This window comes from Lacerta agilis, chromosome 9, assembly GCF_009819535.1.
Source record: "Lacerta agilis isolate rLacAgi1 chromosome 9, rLacAgi1.pri, whole genome shotgun sequence".
Lineage (NCBI taxonomy): Eukaryota > Metazoa > Chordata > Lepidosauria > Squamata > Lacertidae > Lacerta > Lacerta agilis.
The window spans coordinates 57,082,796-57,105,221 of NC_046320.1; the positions used below are offsets into that span (position 1 = coordinate 57,082,796).

Sequence of the window (22,426 nt, forward strand, 5' to 3'; positions counted from 1 at the left end):
ACATTGCGGCATGAAATTACTGCTTCGTGCAGTGAATTGGAATGAAGAAAGGCTATGTGAAGAAGCAGCACCATGCTTCTCAATGGGAAGGTTGCAGCACTATAAGCACACACTTGAGGAAGTCCCATTGAATTCATTGGAGCATAAGAACATAAGAAAAGCCTTGCTGGATCAGGCCAAAGGCCACTCTGTCCTCACAATGTCATCACCTTGTCCTCACAATGGCCACACAGATGCTCATGGGACACCCACAAGCAGAGCTTGAGCACAACACTCTCCGCTCTTGCGATTCATAGACATAATGTCTCCCACAGTGGGGGGTAAAGATAGATATTGTGACTAGTAGCCATTGATAGCCTTATCCTTCATAAGGACTGGTTCCTCCACAAGCCAATGTGAGCTCTTTGGCTCAGGTGGCAGATTGGCAGGAATGAAAGGTGACCTTCTACCTGCATGCTGCCATCACGTGGCCAGCTACAGGGCTGCCTGCAAGCTCATGGACCACTCCATCCTTTGCAGCTGCTGTCTGTCTGCCCACCCTAAGAGAGAGAAAAACCAGGTGTGGGACCTAGGCATGCCTGCCAGTGGCTGCTGCCAGGGAGCACTGCTGCTGTTTTGTCACTGTGGCGAAGTTTTACAAAACTGTTCAAAGTTGGAACAAAAGTGGTATCTGAAGAAGTGTGCATGCACACGAAAGCTCATACCAAGAACAAACACAGTTGGTCTCTAAGGTGCTACTGAAAAGAATTTTCTATTTTGTTTCAAAAGTGTTTTGTTATTGCTGTTGTTGTTGTGATGATGCTTAGCCTGAAGAGAAGACTGAGAAGTGATATGATAGCTCTCTTCAAATATCTGAAGGGCTGTCACATGGAAGATGGAGCAAGATTGCATTCTGCCGCTCCTTTCAAAGTACAAGGAAAGGAGATTCCGACTAAACATCAGGAATAATTTTCTGACAGTAAGAATGGTTCAACACTATTAATTCCTTGATTCAATGATGTTGATGATTTTGCAGTTGCAGGAAAGTTGATGGCATCACTCCTTTTTGCAAATATGTTTTTTATTTTCATCATTTTACAGAACACAAATATGCATGTCAAATAAAGTTGTACAATATTACCAAACTCCGCCGAGTTTTTATTGACTTCCTCCCCTCTCTTCTCTGGCTTTCTAATTTTTACTCTTTCCTACGCTTTCTCTTCTTTTCTCTTTTCTTCTTTCACATATTTTGTTACCCTCATATTTTCTTTTCTCATTTGTCCTGTTACAAGAATTCCATTATACCCCGTAAGTGCTTACACCTCCTTATAGTCCTTTACATATTCCAGAAATTTACCCCATTCCAATTGAAACCTTTGATCCTTTTTTTCTCTTATTTTCCCAGTTAATTTCGCCAATTCTGAATATTCCAATACCTTCCTCCTCCAATCATTTATTGTTGGTACCTCTTTTAATTTCCACTTTTGCGCCAATAATACTCTTGCTGCTGTGGTGGCATATAAGAAAAAATTTTGATCTTTTCTTTCAATCTCTTCCCCTACCAACCCGATCAGGAAAGCCTCTTGTTTTTTTGGGAATGTATACTTAAAAATTTTCTTTAATTCATTGTAAATAGCCTCCCAAAAGGGTTTAACTTTTTCACATGTCCACCACATATGGTAAAACTCACCATCCTTCTTCTCACATTTCCAGCATCTCTTATCATATTTTTTGTACATTTTTGCCAATCTTACGGGTGTGAGGTACCATCGATACATCATCTTCATGATGTTTTCCTTTAACAATATACATGCCGTAAATTTCATATGTTTTTTCCATAAATTTTCCCACATTTCTAATTGTATATTGTGACCAACATCTATCGCCCATTTTGTCATTACCTCTTTAACTTCTTCATCCTTAGTATGCCAATCTAATAGATAATCGTACATTTTAGATAATAATTTCTCGTTACCCTCTAAAATATCCACTTGAAATTTTGATTTATTACTATCGAAATTGCATTTTCTTTTATCTTCATTAAATAGATTGTATATCTGGTGATATTGAATCCACCCTGTCAGTTTTTCTGCTATCTGGTCATATGCCTTGATTTTCCAACCTTTATCTGATTCGATTAACATTTCTTCATATGTTACCCAATCTTCTTCTTCCATATTTATTTTCTTTATTGTTAATATCTCTTTGGGGGAAAGCCATCTAGGCGTTTTTCTCTCCACCAAGTCCTTGTGTCTTACCCACACTTCATATAAAGGTTTCCTAAATACGTGTGCCAGGAATTCCCTGTGCACTTTCACTTTACCTTGCCAAAGGTAGGAGTGCCAGCCGTACCTATTATTAAAGCCCTCCAAATCTAGCAACTCCTTATCCTTCAGCACCATCCACTCTTTAAGCCAGATCATGCACGAAGCCTCATAATAAATTTTCAAATCCGGCAATCCAAAGCCCCCCCTCTCTTTTTTATCTATTAATAATTTATGTTTGATTCTCGGGCGCTTGCCTTGCCAGATGTATTTTGACAAATTTTTCTGCCACTCTTTTAACTGGCTTGTTCCCTTAATTACCGGTAACATTTGGAAAAGAAACAAGATCCTTGGTAGGACATTCATTTTTACACTTGCTATTCTTCCCCACAATGACAAACTTAATTTACTCCAGATTTCTAAATCTCTCTTAATTTCTTTCCAGATAGGCTCATAATTATCGCTAAATAAATTTATATTTTTGGGTGACAGCCAAATTCCTAAATATTTAACCTTTTTTACCACCATGATGCCATATTTATTTTGTAATTCTTCCATTTCCTTCCCGCTTAGATTTTTAACCAACATTTTCGTTTTTTCTTTATTTAGCTTGAAACCTGCTAGTTTTCCGAATTCTTCTATTGTTGTTAACATCTCTCCCATACTTTGTATTGGATCTTCTAAAGTCATTACAATGTCATCCGCAAACGCCTTCAGTTTGAGCTCCCTCTTGCCGATCTTAATTCCTCTGATATCTTTTGTGGCTCTTAATTTATCTGCCAAAACCTCCAATACGACAATAAAAAGCAATGGTGATATCGGGCAGCCCTGTCTTGTGCCCTTTGTAATTTCAAATTTATCTGTTAGAGCACCGTTAATCACTAATTTTGCTGACTGTTCTTTATAGATAGCTTTGATTCCATTTAAAAAGTGTTCCCCCACCTCCATCTTTTTTAAGGTCTTCATCATAAATTGCCACGACACATTATCGAAGGCTTTTTCGGCGTCGATAAAAATTAAAGCCGCTTTCTTGTCTATTTTCAGATCCAAATATTCAATTAAGTCCACAATTGTTCTGATGTTATTTTTCATCTGACGGCCCGGAAGGAACCCTGCCTGGTCCCTATGAATTATTTTGTTTAGGACCTTTTTCAGTCTCTCTGCTAAAATGTCCATAAATAATTTGTAATCTAGGTTCAATAATGAAATCGGCCGGTAATTTTTTTCATTTAACAAATCTGTGCCCTGTTTTGGAATTAAGGTGATGAAAGCCTCCTTCCAAGAGTCCGGGACCTTTCCATTAATTAAAATTCTATTCATCACCTCCAGCAATTTTGGTATCAGTTGCGGTGCCAATTCCTTATAATATTTTGCTGATAAGCCGTCGGGACCCGGAGCCTTCCCTCCCTTCAGCTTTTTTATTGCGCCTTTGAGTTCTTCCTCTGATATTGGACTATTTAGTTGTTCTTGGTCTTCCTTTGATATTCCCTTTGGCTTGTTCTTATCCAAATATATATCCATTTCTTATTCCTTCTCTTGATTTTCCTGATATAAATTTTTATAAAATTCTTGGAATATATTTTTGATATCTTTTGGATTTTCTATTAATACATCATTCTTTCTAATTTTGTTTATTATGCTCTGCTCTTTTCTTTTTTTCAGCTGCCACGCGAGTAGCTTGCCCGACTTATTAGCATATTCAAAATTCTTTTGTCTCAGCCATTTTAATTTCCATTCTATTTCCTGATTAGTTAATATTTCAAATTGGTTTTTTAGCCCCTTAATACTTTGCTTTAGATCTTGATTCTTTGGATGTAAAATTAATTGTTTTTCCTTATCTTCTAGTGCCTTTAATATTTCTTCTTTCTTCTTTTCTCTCTCTTTCCTTTTGCCAATATCTTGAGATATCATAAAACCCCTTAACACCGCCTTGCTGGCATCCCAAACCACGTTTACATCCATTTCTTCATTTGAGTTCAATTCAAAGTAATCACTTAAAACCTTTTTTGCCTTTTCTGTTATTTTTTCATCATTAAATAGGCTCTCATTCATTCTCCACCTAGTTCTAACACCATCTCCTTTTAATTCCATATATACGGCGTTGTGGTCCGATAAAGTTCTGGGATAAATCTCTACTTTGTGTACTTTTAATAACATTCCTTTCGTGACCCAAATATGGTCTATTCTCCCTGAGCTTTTATTAGGTTCTGAGAAGTATGTATATTGTTTTATCCCAGGATGTTTTGCCCTCCATGCATCTGTTAAACTTAAATTTTCTATCAATGTAAAAAAAGCCTTTGGCAGTTTACCTTCTGAACCCGAGCTCCTTGATGTTCTGTCTAACATTGGGTTCACTACCCCATTCATGTCACCCATTAGTATTTGTTTTTGATCAGAAAATTCCAGCAGGATTTCTTCAAGCTTTTTATAAAATTTGGCCTTTTTATTATTCGGTGCATATATTCCTACCAATTGTATTTTCTCTCCTTGCCACGATATTTGTACGATTACTATTCTCCCTTCTTCATCTTTATAAATCAGTTTGGGTTCCAACTTCTGTTTTATATAAAGAACCACCCCTCGCTTATTCTTTTTATCTGCCGATACAAAATCCAAACCCAATCTTTTATTTATTAGTATTCTCTTGTGTTTTTTGGCAATATGGGTTTCTTGTAAACATACAATGTCTAGCTTTTGTTTATTCAAAACATGTTCAACTTTATTTCTTTTGCATTTATTATTCAAACCATTTATGTTCCAAGATTGAAGCTTTAAAGTCATGACTCCGGATTTCTTGTTGCGTCTTTCTACAACTTGGTGTTCTCTCTGTCTTCCTCTTCCTGTTCCCCTTCCTCTTCTCCCTCTTCACTTTCCTGTTCACTTCTTTCTCCTTCTCCTTCTTCTTCCTCTTCCTCCTCTTCCACTCCTCCTACTGCACCTTCCTCCGTCTTCCCTTCTACAGTTTCCTTTACCTTCTTTTCCTTCTTATCTCCTTCTAATCCCAGCTCCTTCGGGTATCTTCTGATGAACTTCTTCAATTCTTGCACATTCATTATCTTATATCTTTTGTTTTTGAAATAAAAAGTTAGTCCTTCAGGAAATTCCCACCGAAAGCTTATTCCTTTTCTCCTCAAAATTCCTGTCAGCGTCTGGTACGGCTCTCTCTTCTTTAAAAATCTTACTGGGATTTCTTTATGTATAATAATTTCCCTACCACCAATTATTAATTTCTGTGAATGGCCTAATTTCAAAATTTCGTTTCGGATATCCATTGAGTTAAACATTACCAAGCAATCGCCTGGCAATTTTTTAGCTCTTGCTTTTGCTGACTTTACTCCTATTCTAAAAGCATTTAGAATGGAGTACTCTACAATTTCAGGTTTAGCATTTAACCATTTGGCCAATTCAGACACTATTTTTTGCCTTATGTTCTCATTGGCCTCCACAGGAATCCCACGGAATTTGAGGTTCAACTGTTTTTGCCGTAGTTCTAGCATGGCTAAATTGTCCAGTATCTCTTCTTGAGCCCTATTCACATCCCCTATTTCTTCTTTCACTTTTTCTGTATCTTTCTTTGATTGTTTTACTTCCTTCTGAACTTTCTTTACTGAGTTTTCTAATGTCTTAGATTTACTAGATAAATCTTTTATCTGTTCTGTCAACTCTCCCACCACCTTTTCAAACTTTTCATCCATTGATTCCTTCAAATCTACAATTTTTTTCTCAATATTCTGTTCACTCTGTCTTATTTCTTTTTTTATTTCTGCTAGTAAACCTTCCCATTCCTTTCCTTCCTCTTGTTTTGAGGTCCTTCTCTCTGCTGGTGTTGCGCTCCCTTTGTTCCCCTTCATTCTTAATTCAAAGTTTAATTTCCGCTATAATTTTCCTACCACCAGGGGGAGCAAGGCTCACTCTGCCTTTTACAAATACAATTACACTTACAATTACAATTTGACCTGTATTCTATTTTTAACCTTTAGGTGGCGTTGGAGAGTAACTATTTTCACTCAGTTCAGCTATCTTGTCTCTAACTTTCGGTTTCTTTGTTCATCAGAGTCCCAAAGTTACTTTCGATTTCTTTGTTACAAACTCATCTCCATTTTGCTGCTTTGTAGCTTCGGAAGCACAGCAGTTCACCTAGATGTTATTTCAATCCGTGTCAGAAAACCGCAAGAGTTTAAAAAGTCTAAAACCCACAAAAGTCTGTAGCAATCACAACGCTCCAACGACGATCCAACCTGAAAAGCAAGCCCCCCTTCTCTCCCCAGAAAAATCCCCAGCACTTAAAGGCTCAGTCCGGCGATGGTATCTATCTTCGTTTTCTCCCACAGTACTTTTGATCGACCCCTGCCAATTTCTTCCCTGTTCTCTGCTCAATCGATGATTGTAATCCCGGGAGTCGATACCCCCTTTCTCTTTATAATTCTTCAAACCAGTAGCCTTTGTCTCCTTTTACCGCCCGCCGACTTAGTCTTCTTGCACTCGGAGGGAGGGGGGAGGAGAAGGGATAAAGCTCTCTCTCTTTCTCTCTCACTTTCCAGCTTTAACGGTGTTTTTAAAAGCTTTCCACCAGCGGGTGCAGCCCTTTCCGTATCGCCACGCAAAACCCCTCTCTGTCTTAGGTTTGCTAACACGATACTAAGCCGCTCTGAGAGTCTTAGAGTCTTACAGTCTTAAAGATCTTTCCGTCGCTTTTTTTTTCCTCCTCTCTTTTCCCCCTCTACCGGATCTTCTTGGTTTCTCAAACACTCTAGTTCTTTTGTCTTATATTGTTATATTCCTCCGATCTGCCCGACCACTGTTCACCCCCAGGCAACCGGTCAAGAAAATTTAACTCACTTTACAGGAACGCTGTACCCAGATCGTCTTGCACAGTCATGCCCAGCGCCATTTTTCACCAGAGTAGAGACGGACTCCCTTTTTGCGTCTCCTACTCACATCCAGATTGTTGTCTTTGCCAATTCTTAAGTCCGGGCAACTCGATCTTTCTCGTTGCCCCGATCTCCCTTTATCTCCTTTTCTTCTGTTTTGGAAGCGGGCTGCTTTTATCTGGATCTTGAGGCTTTGCGCAGCTGGGGGGGTGCGATGTCCCCGTCTTGCGTCCGCTTCTCGCCCCTTCTCCCGAAGTTTATGCTTACACCTCGAGTTCTAGGGCGCAGCAAATGACGCCGCCAGGTACACTGAACTTCAAGGTAACCCCCCTCGAAGTGAACGGGTCCGCTTAGCCTTCGCGCGACCCCTTTTCCCCCAGATACGCTCGGAATACCCAGAGGGAATATTCCGCGATCCTACGATGGCCGCAGCTCCACCGGAAGTCCTGATGGCATCACTCCTAAGGCACTATGGAGCTATATCATCTTGCCTGTCACATCAGTGCTTTGCTCCAAGGACCCTATGTCACAGGGAGAGTCCTTCCTTCAAGTGAGGAGTTTGGGGGCAAGCTGTAGAAGGAACAGGATCACATGCAGAATCAGCAGGTGAGTGGTGGTGGGGAGTAGGTAGGGCAGCATTTGCTGGTTTGTGTCTATTTATCTGTTTATGTGTAGTATTTTTATCCTGCTCTTTATTGTGCAATCTCTGGGCAGGCTACAATCAACTCAACTAAAGCAACCCCAGACAGCAAAAGAGATAAAAAATAAACCTAAGATCAACAGAAGAATCAACCGCATGATCAACCCTACATCTTAAGTAGCTAGCAAACTCGGTACAACAGCAAAAAATAGTATTGGCAGCCTGAAAAGAACAGGGTGCAAACAGGTGGGTTTTTACTTGGTTCCCAAATGTCAACAGTGTTGGCACCACTTGCACTTTTCAAGCAAGTGCATTTCATAACTGGGGTGCCACCGCAGAGAAGGCCTTCATTCAGCAGAATGTCATGGACTGACCCTGCCTTCTGTTCAGTATATATATGCACAGGATTGCACTGTAAGGCATCATTTTCCAGCAAGGGGCTGCACATCGAAGCAGACAGTTGCATCCTTTCTGATGCACTTGTCACTGCCAAACTGTTTGACATAATACCAGCCCTTTCCTCTCTCTACTATAATGCCCAAATCTAAATTTTGTAGGGGGTGGGGTTAGTCTGAGACAAACAGACTAATAAATGCCTAACCGGTGTACAATGGCAAATTGATTCCCTGCGGGAGGGTTTTGTTATGTTTTCTGCCTCCAGGTAGCCCAGAGAGATTTGCATATGGATCCAAGGAGCTCTTCCACCCATGCAGTTCATAAGGTTAGATTTAGTTAGCTACAGCTGCAGAACTGCAGCTTGTATTGTCAAGTCCCTTAACTCTGTGTTGGATCATGTTGCTGTTGCATAGCTCTTGGCAAACCTTGCTAAATGCAGTTGCCTTTGTTTTAATAGTAGACACAGGAGTCCTTGATTTTCTTAAGGAACATGGTGCACATGGAAGGGGTGGGGGTGGGGAGTAACCCTTTCCTCCCCTGCCATTGCCCCTGTGATTTCCCCTCTCAGAACAGTGATTAGCCCCACAAGCAAAACTTCCACCGGCACAAATGTGGGCTTTCTTGGCCCCCGCCACCTCCAGGATTAGTAGTAGCTTTGGCTGGGTGAGAATTTCATCAAGAGGAAATGGTCAACTGCCCTTCTGCATACACCAGGGGATGAAGAAAACTGTGCTCCCATGTGTCCTATTAAAAGTAACCCTGAACCCACAACAAACTTGCATCCTCAGGTAATGTGTGTTTCATCATGTCAAGTTTGGCCTTTACTTGTTAGCCTTTTAGGACTGGGATTTGGTGTGGTGTGGTTTTGTTTTTTTATGTCAGAAAATCTCTGCAATCCATTGGGGTATTGTGGAAATATGCATACAGTATCTCTTACATTTTTAAACAGCCGTTCCTGAATTTCTAAAGCAAAAACATAACCTTTCTAAAGCTGGCACCATTCCTGGAATGTATGCTGTTATTGCCACTCACCCAACAAGCTCTTACTGAAATATGCTTCTTTTCTCATCAAGGTCATCCTAGCGGGAATGTCAGCAGTGCCCCTGACATCATTGTATAAAACTGCACAGTCATTAAATGGCTGCACGCGGCAGTGTCCTTCTCCCCTCCCATCTCTGTTGCCATTTGGCAGCATCTCAAAATCAAGGGGTGGAAGTGGTATTTTTAAAACTGGCCCACCTTTAGATAGCACATGCCCTAATTTTGCTTGTGACACCAATATAGATCCCTTTCATTTCTCTCTATATTTAAGTGTGTCTTTTTCCTCTGGGTGAATGCGAATACAGTAGTTTTGTTTTCTGTTCATAGGGATATTTTTATCACTCTGACAACTCTTTGCACCGCAGGGCTATTTTCCAACATACAAATAACAAAGGCGTTCACTGTTCATAAAACGCTTCAAAACTATCTCTTGTGACAACAGACCTCACTCATTAGAAGTGGAAAAACCCATTTTCTGCAATCACTTTTGAACATCATAATAAAATGGTACTTTCACCTATTGTTTTAGCATAATGTGCTCTTCCGATACAACCACCACATAGTAAAATTTCAAGTTATCACATTCACATCCATAATTGCTATTAACATTCATTTACTATGATGGAAGTGATGAAAGAAGAAAAAAATGGCTCAACACTTCATGATCGAATTCTGAAAGATGCCAAACACTTGAATATGGATGTCTAGAGGAGAGTCAAAACAACAAGCCGCATTTAATGTTTGTTGAAAAACACCGTTCCCATAGCATGCACTGATGTTGAACAGATGTCACAAGTATATTCTTATGCGCCACCCCAAACTCCAAGTGGTGAGAAATTCCAGGGGTGCCTGTGCCTACACAGAGCTCAGTTTCCTTGGAAAGGAGGTCAGGGAAGTCTGTGGTGCTTTAGGATAGATGGTTTTATTTACGCATATTTACAACCTAAGCAAAGGATGGAAGGGATAACAGCATTATCCCTCCCCCCCCCACCCAAGTATTGCTCCTCCATTAGTCACAGGCATCCAGCACACAGCAAGACATGTCTCTGTCTCTGGCTTCCAGCTCTCTCAAACAAGAAAAAACTATTGTACTCCTGAGTACCAGCCAGGTGAGGGGGGTGGGGGAAAAGGTTCACCTATTGGTTTCTATGACAAAGAGCAACTTCTTTTCATATGCTAAATTGTGGTACTTAACTAGCCAGCCAAAGCCATTCCCTTGTTTGGCAGGCTTCCTCTTCTACATCCTACCTTTGCAGATACAGGGTCACAAGTTTTGGGAAAGGGCCCAGGGTTTCATTGAGGCTGACCCCCTAAACTCACAACAATAGTTACATCGCTAAAATGTTGTTTTTATCTGCACCATTCCTGTTCTTTAGGTCTTCGCAGTCCTTGACCTCTTTGGCTCTCAGTGCCATTTAATCTCTTTGATTTTGGTGACTCTGTGGGATTTATGAAGACAGCACTCCAAAGCTACCCATGTGATGAGCAAACTACATGGGCCTCTACAGTCAATAAGGTGAAAAGGCAGTGAGGGCAGAAGAGGCCGAAGACAGTAAAAAGCAAGGAAGAAAAATGAAAAACATTCCGAGGAGATGAAGCAGCAACCAAAAGGGAATGAAATAGTGGTCGGTAACCTCCTGTCTGTCCAGATCCATCCAACCATCCATCCTTCCCTTTCAAAATGAGCTCCTGGAGTGGGGTTGTGTGTACAAACCTTGCCCTCAAGCACCCCATCTCCACAGGACATCTTTGTGAAGGATGTTCTGAAGGGAGCTTCTAAGTGCTTTTGGACTAATTCAGCTTGAAGCCTCTGTGCAATCAGCATCTTGATTATAGGCAGAGTCTTCAAAGTGCATCCATCCAAACATACTTAGAAACTCACTTCAGACCTTCCCACTTAAAGGGTGGTGGTGGGGGGAATTTGGGTGGTGTATGCAGGATGCACACTCCTGCTTCCCTTGTTGCTTGAATGTCTGAATAGGGCATCTCTCCGTCCTTTAAATGTCACTCAAGGTGACTCACATTAGTTTAAAGTGGGGGTAAAGACTGCAGTTTAGTAAAGCATTTGCTTTGCATGCAAAAAGTCCCAGGTACAATCACCAGCATAGTCAAGTTGGGCTGAGAGGGAATCCTGCTTGAAACCTTGGAGAGCCTGTCAGTCTAGACCAGGGGTCTGCAACCTTTAAGACAAAAAGAGCCACTTGGACCCGTTTCTGAAAAGGGAAAAAAACTGGGAGCCGCAAAACCATTGCGGCCCACAAAAATATAAACACCCAGAAGCTCATAGCACAATTTAGACAGGTAATGAAGAGCAGGTAATGAAGGCAAAATGGCAAAATATCACAAAACGCTCCCCCCCCCAGCCAAACAACAAGCACTGTATTAAAGGAACCATCCGAACGCCTGATGCTGCAGGGGCAAATCTAGAAGGGGAAATCCAACCCCCCAGAATATTTCCGCCCCATGAACAGCACAAATGCAACCCTAAAAGTTTAGCAAACTTATGCAAAAGCACACAGCATGCACACTACCCCAATCACTATTGGCCAGCAGAGGGGCTGGGCAAGGCAGCTGAGAGGGGCTGAAGCAGGGGGCTGATCACGTCCCCCCTGCAGGTGCGGGAAAACATTCCTTCAGAATGGATAAAACCCTTCTTTCAGTCCATGGGACTCCCGCTTCTAGGGGGGCAGGGAGCTTCTGGGGGGGCGCTGCCCCCTCCTGCCCCCCCGTCGGTACGCCCATACTCGGGCCCCTTTCACCACGCTGCTTAAGGGAAGTCTCCTGCGCCCCCCCGAAACAGAGCCCGGGCCCGGTCGTCCCCTGAGCTTTTTCCCGCGCCCATCTCATCCTGTTGGGCCGCCCTTAGCTGAACAGCCGGGCTTCCTTTTCCTTCCCAGACTGCCACGTGTCCTGGAGCCGGGCCCTTCCACTTCCACTTTTTTAAAAGAGGGCTTCCCCCTCGCCCGCCGCCCCTGGCCCAGCCCGCAGCTGCCTCCTTACCTCATCGAGTCGCTGCACCTCGTCGAATCGCAGCAGCCAGCAGCTCCACCAGCAGCAGCCAAACACCAGCGCCGGGACAGGCGCCAAGGAGGGAAGCTGCTGCGGTCTGCTGCTGCGCCTGCGCTGGCACGAAACGAGGCACGCATGAGCAGCACAGCCACTGGCAAGGTAAAGAAGTGGGTGGGCGCAGGCGGGCCAGCAGCGCAGCGCAGCGCTCCCTACATTTCGGTGCTAAATGCACCGGCCCTGCCCGGAGCCGCAGCAAAGGTGCAAAAGAGCCGCATGCGGCTCCGGAGCCGCGGGTTGCAGACCCCCGGTCTAGACAATACTAAGTTAGATGGAACAATGATTTGATATGTATGGCAGGTTTCTATGTTGCTAATGGTTTACAAGGCATGATACAAAAGGGGAAAGGGGCAGGAAGACAAGGGAAGCGGGAAATAAACAATATTTTTAATAGCATCTGGTTGCTGAAGGAAGCTTCGCCTAGCTCTCTCACTGCTCCTTTTGATGCAGCCAGGCAGATATGGGGGAAAAAGTGTGTGTGTGTGGGGGGGAGAGATATCTGCAAACTTATTTAACTTTTACAATTTAGTTAGAATTTCGTTTGAAGGAGCAATATACATATTTTGCAAATGATAAAACATGGAGAGAAATAAGACAACTTTGCTGGTTAGGTTGAAAATTACTAGAGACCAACAAGATTATGTAGAGGATTTGAAAGCATTTTCTTTTAAAAGAATACTCTAGATGTAAAAAATAAAATAAACAGTGAGGATTATAACTCACCACCACCACTGCCACATACACAAACCGGCTATTCTTCTAGCTGGTTGATAACAAACTGAACATGATTTGCAACAAGGCTTTTAGGCACCAGCTTTTCCAAGACACCCCCTGATGTGTTGACAGGTTGTAAGATACTAAATGTGACTACTGGGAAAGCTGACAGGGGATTAGGCATCGTCCCTGCCATTGCTATCAAGCTTTCATGGGTGAGTCAGGCTCAGGTATTATTCTGAAAGCAGGTTAACTATCTGCTACGAAGCAGCTGAAGAAAATCCACCCACAGTCATTCAACCCAGAGTTGTTCAACAGTCCTTGCTCCTTAAAATCCCAGACTGGACAGGAGTAGGAGTAGATAATTTGCAAATGGGTCACAACCCAAGTCTTTTCACAGTGTGTTTATCAAAGCTCTTTTGCTGTCTAACAATAGAAATGGCCTTTAAAAAAAATATGTTTCTGTGTAATACAAGCTTGCAAATATTCTGTTGTGAGTTGGGGGGGGTGCTGGTTAGGCTGCATGCCTGAGTCCCTTTCTAATTGCTGGATCTGACAAGGATTCAATTGCTGGAATAGCCAGGGCCCGCTTCTTGGTGAGGCAATGGCCTGAGTATGGGTAACAAAGGAAGTGGCTCTGTGCCAGAGGGCAGGGGGTCTTGTCATCTGCACAGCCCAGGACCTCCATACACACTGCCCAGACTTGCACTCTGGAAAGGTGACTTTGGTGCTCCTAACGTGGGAAAAACAATGTGGGAAGCAGCAGTTATGAGTTACCAGTGTTTGCAGTCATTCTTCAGTGGTTTGAATTCACCCCTGGAGGTGCACTCCATTGTCTCTTAAGACAGACAGATGCTGACAAATAAAATCCAACTTCTTGGTGATGATTTTGTTTAACATTGTAAACCTGATGTTGTGGATTTCAACTTCCATCAGACCCAATAAGTTTGGTCAAGAGTCAGGGATAATGGGAGTTGTAGTGTAAAACGTATGGAGGGCACCAGATTGGGGAAGGCTGCCCCCAATGTCTTTGGCCTTTCAAGAGTCAATATGTTCTCATATGCATAGTTAAGCTTTTGTTACAATTTCCATCACACCAAACCATTGTTACATAGCATTGGAAAAACAAAACAAAACAAAAAAAACAGAGATCCATCAAATTAAGCTCTACAGGAGACAATTTTGTGACACCTTAGCAGAGCAGCTGTATTAGAGCAGCACTGGTGGTATTATTTAACTGATGCCCTCTCCTGTCAATGCAAGCAGGTTAACTAACAGAGCCAAAGTATAATCCGACAGCAAATAAATAAAATAAAAATAAAAATAAGAAAAAGCAGGGAAAGAAAAGCCCAGGGCTAAACAATTCTGCTGTAGTTTGTTGTATCTGCATAGAAGCCTGAATATTAATGTCGTGGGTTTGAGAGACAAAGACAAGCTTCTTTTATTGCAGAATCCAAGAGCTTTATTTCACTTGACAGTAATTCACAGTTTTCCTACTGGCTAAATATTTTGTATACCGAGTTAAATGCACTGAGGTATTACTCAAGCACATAATGATTCCTCTTCCCCCTCTTCAGTTGGGAAAAGGATATTTTAACAGCAGAATGACTGAAGTAAAAATCCAAAATCTGTAAACTTGGCTACTATCGATCTGTACCCTATATAGAGGCATATAATGGGGCCAAGGGCATTTGGAACAGATGGATGTCAAAAGGCACAGCAAAGAATGATAATAACAACAGAGGGGTGGATCCAGGCTAAGTTATTCAGAATTAGGTTTCATTGAAATCAGCATGAAAGGTTAATTGTGATTAACTTAAGTCTTGTTGATTTCAATTAACTAATTTAAGGCACAATCCCAAGATCCCTTGGAGGGTGTCTCAGGGGCTGTTATGGTGCAGCAGACTTCCCCCTCCACTTGTTCTGACAGCTATACTTAGAGTAGCCAGCTGCACACGAACGAAAAAGAGGATTGAAAGAGCACACAGATTTGCATTAAATTTGCATGGTCTACTTTAGATGCATAGAGGGACGTGAGTGGCGGTGTGGTCTAAACCACAGAGCCTAGGGCTTGCTGATAAAAAGGTCGGCGGTTCGAATCCCCGTGACAGGGTGAGCTCCCGTTGTTCGGTCCCAGCTCCTGCCCACCTAGCAGTTCGAAAGCACATCAAAGTGCAAGTAGATAAATAGGTACTGCTCCAGCGGGAAGATAAACAGTGTTTCCGTGTGCTGCTCTGGTTCGCCAGAAGCTTAGTCATGCTGGCCACATCACCCAGAAAGTGTCTGCGGACAAACGCTGGCTCCCTCGGCCTATAGAGCGAGATGAGCGCCGCAACCCCAGAGTCATTCGCGACTGGACCTAACGGTCAGGGGTACCTTTACCTTTACAGTCAGTGCATATCCTTGCTTGATGTTCAATGGCTCCTATTTCTTTTCAGAAACCCATTTATTTATTTATGACATTTATATCTTGCCTTTCCTCAAGGTGGTGTACATGGTTCTCCCTTCTCCATTTTATTATCACAACCACCCTATGAGGCAGGTAACATCAAGAGACAGTGACTGCCTGAAGGGTACCCATGAGCTCCATGGCTGAGTGCAGATTCAAATGCTGGTTTTTCCATAGAATCATAGAGTTGGAAGAGACCACAAGATCCATCCAGTCCAACCCCCTGCCAAGCAGGAAACACTATCAAAGCATTCCTGACAGATGGCTGTCAAGCCTCTGCTTAAAGACCTCCAAAGAAGGAGACTCCACCACACTCCTTGGTAGCAAATTCCACTGCTGAACAGCTCTCACTGTCAGGAAGTTCTTCCTAATGTTTAGGTGGAATCTTCTTTCTTGTAGTCTGAATCCATTGCTCCGTGTCCGCTTCTCTGGAGCAGCAGAAAACAACCTTTCCAGGTCATAATCTAACCATTCCATTGCACTGGGTCCCCAGAAGGGGTGGGGAAATCAGCCATGTTCTCCCTCATTCCATCAGGAATATTACAAGAAGACCGGCTGCAAACTTACACAGAAACGTCTCTACCAAACACTACTTTCCCCCTGGTCAGTTACACTCTGTCTTTTTCTTTCCCACCCTTTACAAATGTTGACATCAAACATATTCCATGACATGTCTTGCTAGTGTGTTTTGGTACTCTTCTCACTTTCCTCTATTTTATGGTTGAGTCTCTGGTGGACCTTGGCTGATGGGGCTATATTAATAACGAACAGGGCTGTGACGCCTTTAAAGATACTAGAAAGCCCTCCTCTGTCTCTTGCTGTTCTTTTGTTATCAAGAGATCCATGGAAAGATAGGGCTTCAGAGCAGCCTCTCTTTTCCTTCTCCCCAGTTTCAAACTTCTCCTTTCTGAACTTCTAGCAAATGTCGTAACATCAAGAATGAATCAAATATTCTAGGACATGAATTTCAATATGGAAAGAAGTCAATAGCACTGTGGGGGGGAACATGTGGGTTTTGTCAGAACTGCAGAAACCTATAACCAGATTAGAGAACAGGATGGGTTTTGAACTAAAATAGACAAATACTCATATTTTAGCTATAAAACATAATCCAGAGAATATAAAGTATTATAAATACTGCATCCAATAGCCATATCATAATCTTCTTCTCCTTCTCCTCAGAGGTAAGTCCTATCAAATTCAATGGAACTTACTCTCAGGAAAATCGAATCACCATTGCAACCCAAATTATGAGGGTTTCAGCATGACTTAAGGATGACTGACTTTTGCTAGGTTGCATCCAAAGGCCTCAGTCCAGAAGATCTGGAGCAGAGCCAAACATTTTGATATTCTCCATCTGACTTGTTCCCTTCCAGGTTACAAAACACATCACCCAGCTGCAATATTATGACCTTGTTCTTCCTACTGAGTAAGCGGAATCTGCTTCTCTGAGCAAAAACCACTGGTTCTTATTCTACAGTGAATGACCTTTTTCTTCTTTATTTGTGGAGCAAAACAGATAAGTAAATATATGCACACTAAAAAGGGAAAGTGTTTTACCCTTTGAGAGAAGAATGAGGTTTTTAAACTTTCCATTTGAAGAAAAATAATGATGGAAATGAAGCGCTCAATTTCCTTTGTTAGGTAGGGAACAGACTATATGAATTGCCTGCCAGAATCGGTACAAGATCATTGTTTTTTATGTTCCCATTCTACAGACAGCAGAAGCTAAACACCCTTTGCAAAAGTATCAAGCAGTTCAGAAGAGAGTTTCCATTTGTCAAGGAAAAAGGCCGGCTGCTGCCCTTACCTTTTGAATGCCTGCTTGGGATTCCTGCACGTTATTCTCTGACCCATTACTTCGGTTAATCATCTGCCACAGTTTCGAATACATGTTGTTCTTCTCGAACGGATTCATCCCTTTCACCCGAACATGCTCATAGACCGCAGAGTCCAGGACGGTGCCATAAGGAATATCAGTCTGCCTGGAGAGATCCTGGAGAGACCTTAAGTGTTGGGTAAAGATAAGAAACACAAGAGACATGACTCCACATTTTCATGCTACAGGCAAGTAAAGGGCAACATGTATGATGAGACAGCTGTCAAGTCATTTTTGTTTTATTCTTAAAAGTCAAAGCAAGGCTAAGAGAATTACCTTTATAGTTTAAACCACAAGGGAAGCTATAGAGGGGAAAGGAGAGGGAAGGAAAGATAATGGATTTTTTAAAACAAGAAAGACCTGCACAAATCAGAGCAGTGTTAGCAGCTTTATTTTAAAGGTCAAAACAAGGAGGGGAGGAAGCAGTTTTTTTATGGGGTAATTTATTTCATTTATATCCCACCACTGGGATTCATAGATTTCCCAAGGTGGTTCACAAGCATGGGGGGATTGTTTTTGTTTTTGTTTTATTATGTACTTTTGTGGTCTTATTTGTATCTTTATGTTGTGGACTGCCATGTGATCTTCGGATAAAAGGCAGTATACAAATTTAATAACTAATAATAACAATAATGATCAAACAACAATAAATGGTTTAAAACAGGAGCGGGGAACCTTTTTCAGACTGAGGGCCACATTCCCTTTTGGGAAAACTTCCAAGGGCCACATGTCATAGGCAGGTGGAGCCAGAGACAAAAGTGGGTGGAACAACAAATTTAAATTTCAGTATTGCACAATAGGCTACTTTCGACTCTACCCTCCATTCAAGGAAGCAAGAGGTATGATCAGAATTCAAGGACACATTTCAGCCAGGCAGAAACATTCAAGCAAGACATGAAGCCAATAGGTGTGTGTGGCTGGGGAGGGAGTCTGGCTTGGGGAGAGCTGAAAGTTCCCAATTAAGTTCTTTTAAAACTTAACAATCATAAAAATGTTTGTGTGTGTGTGTGTGTGTGTGTGTGTGTGTGTGTAAAATATCAAAGCACAGAAGCATAGCTAAGACAAATTATTTATTTCTTATGTTTTGCAGCTTTTACCAAATTGTGCTTAAGGTAGCTGCAGCAACAGAATTCAAAGTAAAATATGAAATAGCAATCAAAAATAACAATAATAATTTTCTCATTTTTTTTTTAAATTTCACCCTTACTTGCCAAACTGGAGGCAAGGCCTTTCTTCTCAGGCATGGATAAACATCTCTGCCAAAACAGTCACCATCACAGACCAAGCATATGCTTTAGGATTTTAAAGGTAAAGGGACCCCTGACCATCAGGTCCAGTCGTGTCCGACTCTGGGGTTGCGGCGCTCATCTTGTACCCTGCCACTGAGTGATCACCCTGCCCAGGTTATATGCATGTCATTGCCCTACCCATAATCCACCTCTATTCATGGTAGGAATGGTTTGGTTCTAAGCTGAGGTTTACCTGACTCATTGCTTGATAAGTATGAATGTGCATCTGTTTCAGGATGAAACAAAGGGTTTCCTTGTTATTGAGGGCTGAATCTTTAGGCCACGGTTCTCAAGTATGCATGGAGCCTTCATGCATACAAAAGTCATCTTTATCCCATGATGGGCTGGGAAAAGTTATGGAAGCTGAGGGGCTAAAAACTAAATGCACGGCCCCAAAGCCCTGCTTGTACTAGTGTTGCCACTCCACTCTGGAAACACTTGAAGAAGACTATTGTAAATAGAGGTAAATGACAATGTTATATCTCATGAAAAGATTGCCTTCGTTGCCAGGAATTGCATTTTTATAGGCAGGAAGGTCTGTTTGAGAACACATTTTACACAACCAAGCTGTTATGTATTATCTGTAATGGTAGAAAAGAATGGTTTTGCAACTCAGTAAGTATGGAGGAGAAAGACATTTACTGAATGCTGCTGTTTGTGAAGCTGGGTGCTACATCAAGAACTGTGTATATTAAAAACGGCAAAGAAATGAGACTTCTGAAATGTGATATTTGGATAGTAGTTTGATGGGAAAGCACTGCACCAGGAAAGCGTAAGCTAGAATTCAAATGACAGAGACCCAAGACCTTTTGAGAAAACACCCAGAATTCAGCAGAAGAGTGGAGATAGGATCTATTGCCCCTGCTCCCAGACCTCCAGGCATCCAACAGAAAGTAGGAACAGAACCACTTCATGAACCCATAGGGTCAGAGCCCGTCCAAGACATTTTGGCGCCTGAGGTGAACCACAAAGTGGCGTGCCCTCTCCCCAACAGGGAAGAAGGGGGAAGTGAAGATCCACATCAGGAAAAGGCGAGCTAACAAAGATCTATATTGGGCTCTGCTGCCTCTGTGGATCCCGCCGCCCAAGGCTGTTGCCTCAACTTGCCTCATGGTGAGCAGACCCTGTAGCTTTCTATGCAGCCCATTCATTATTGGTAACCAGTCCTCCTGTGGTCACCTACCCTTTGAAGCATGGATCTCTGTTATCCCTTCCATCTTCTACTCCTTTCTTGACTTTGAGGAAGGGTCAAGCGGGTCCTTCCTCAAAGTGAGGCATTTTGGGCACAGTGTCTACCCACAGTGGAGAAAAGCTGTTACTACAACCAAAATTCCTCATATCCTTGCAAGGCATGCATTTGCCCAAACCACGTCTAAACTTTCTTCAGAAATGCAGGAGAAAAAACCCCATTGCCTATGTTTTGATGAATTATTTATGATTTAGACCCCCATACACAACAAAATGGGCTTCTGACTTGCATTGTATTTTTCATAGAAAGATTTAATTTTAATGAACTGGGGTTTTCTCAACTTTTTGTTTTTTTGGCAGTCCTCTAGCTTCTTCATCTTGCTCTCGGTGTGTTTTCTACCCAACCCCATCGGTTTGTTTTTTATATGGACATATGCAAATTAGAATCCTTAAGTATACGGCTCTGAAATACCACCGGTTTCAAATCAGTTTCCTGATGGTCCCTGAAAGTCTGCAGACCTGACATATTTCCCTCTATTTACCCATCCTTGTGGACCACTTAACCATGCCTTTATTTTTTAATGACATTCATTAGACTTCTGAAGGTCTACTGCAATCTAACACCTAGGAGCCATTAAGGCTTTGCTGGCACAAATTAGCTTCATGCAAGTGCACAAATCTAAGTGATGACACTTAAGGGCAGATAAAGGGGCTAGATGTGTGCAGTCTTTTGAAAAGCTAACAGCAGATTACTAATGCCCATGTAGCATGTTGGAAAATGTTAATACAAACTTATAGGTTGCCATAAGTTTCGATGCACTTAAGGTCTTCAGGTACAATCTGCTGGTCTGATAAGTATACAATGGAAAAGAGGAATGGTGGGAGGCCTCAGCTGGGGAACCTGAAGGGATGAAGGCCGAGGGATTGGTGGTGAGTCAACGATGAGTGATCAGAGAGAGAAGAGGGAAAAGCCTGGGACAGGCTTCCTCAAACTCCGCCCTCCAGAGTTTTTGGCCTACAACTCCCATGATCCCAGTGGTCAGGGATGATGGGAATTGTAGTCTCAAAACACCTGGAGGGCCACTTTTGAGGAAGCCTGGCCTGGGAGAAGGAGGTGTTGGAAACTGAAGACGTAACGGGGCTTAGTGAGCAGGGGGAGCAGAGAGCAGAGGTGGGAGCAGGAGAGGATGGAGGCCAAGAGGCAGAGATGAGCCAGGCTAGTGAAGAAGCCAAGGTATCTCCCTCTCCTGCTGCGACAAGCTCCCCTCACCCCATGTCTGCCAAGACCAGAAGAGGTATGAAGAGGGAGAAGCAGAGACGGGCACGTCAGTGTAGTTTCAGACTGCTTGAGAATGACCAGGGGGAGGAGGAGATTTAAGCAACTGTGGGAAGATGGGGATTTTCAGTCTCCACAGCTGCCTCATAGGAGCATGAACTACTGAGAAGATATCAAATCCAAACTCTTCTTCTTCTTCTTCTTCTTCTTCTTCTTCTTCTTCTTCTTCTTTTTCTTCTTCTTCTTCTTCTTCTTCTTCTTCTTCTTCTTCTTCTTCCGATACACAGGGTCATTATGTACATGCACATGCTGGACACTGTGATGGTGTGCTTCTGATTGACTAGTATCACTAGTCACTAACTAGATTTGTTAGCTCTCCCCCTTCAGGGCAGGCCCTGTCCTTTGACAGATTGAGGCAGCTGCCTCAAGTGGCAGCTGCTGGGGGTCAGGGAGCAGCGCCAAGATGTTAAGAGCTGTGTGCACCTCAGCTGCCAAATCTAGCCTGCTGGTGTCAGTTGTGCTGAAGTATACCTTCCCATTCCCACTAGCTGGCTTCTGTATGTGGGATGTGAGGAGGTACCATCTTGTCATTTGCTTTTGGCAGCAAAACATCTTGAGCTGGCTGTCCCTGCCCCCCTCCCTTGATGCTGTCAGTGTTCCAGGCAGCACTGTGCACATTCATGTTCCTATAAATGAGGTTTAACGTTTCAGCTTGTCAAAGCTTCGAAACAATGTGATGAAGGTTGCTGTAAAAACGTAAGGCATTGCCATATCTAATTTCAAGTCGCTACCACTTCTCTTAATACCCTTCCGCATCTCCTGACAGCGCTCTCCGCAACATCACATCGTATATTGTAATGTCCTGCAATTGTAAGGGTACTTGCTGTGCGCATTATGGGAATGGGGCAGGAGGAAGCAGTTCCTAAGTCCCCGCTTTCTAATGAAGAACACCTTGCAAATTTTAATCAGTTGCTTACAGGACTCAGTGTGGCTATATAATTCCCCAACATAATAGCCAGCGCAGCAATTTCCCCTACATGTATTGCTGTTAGTATAAATGATAGGTGCAACAGATGCTGCAGAACAGTCTGTTGGGAAACAGCAATGGGGAAAAATATTTTCCCTGCACATCTTAAAACTCTAGGAGTTATTCTTTCGTCTCTCAAAAGGCAGACCAAAGCAGTGCCATAAATGAGTTTCCTTTCCCAACAGCTTGATAGAGAGACAATAAGAGAATGAGTTAAAGGAAGTATGATTATAAACAGAAAGGTTACGATACAGAGGAGAAAACCCTCAAACAAACTCCATTTAGAGGGAAGACAATAGCTCCATGGGAGAACGCATCCTTTACCTGCAGAATGTCCCATGTTCAAC

At 42.5% G+C, this 22,426-nt stretch overlaps 1 protein-coding gene across 4 annotated transcripts in view; it reads right to left on the reverse strand.

Annotated features, from left to right (window-relative positions):
* GRID2 (glutamate ionotropic receptor delta type subunit 2) overlaps window positions 1-22,426 on the reverse strand; it is a 657,599-nt gene that overhangs the window by 113,693 nt on the left and 521,480 nt on the right. For all 4 annotated transcript variants that reach the window (XM_033160571.1, XM_033160569.1, XM_033160568.1 and 1 more), the window contains exon 12: window positions 17,231-17,426. In XM_033160571.1, coding sequence (XP_033016462.1) covers window positions 17,231-17,426 — 196 coding nt within the window. The remainder of the gene's footprint in view (window positions 1-17,230; window positions 17,427-22,426) is intronic.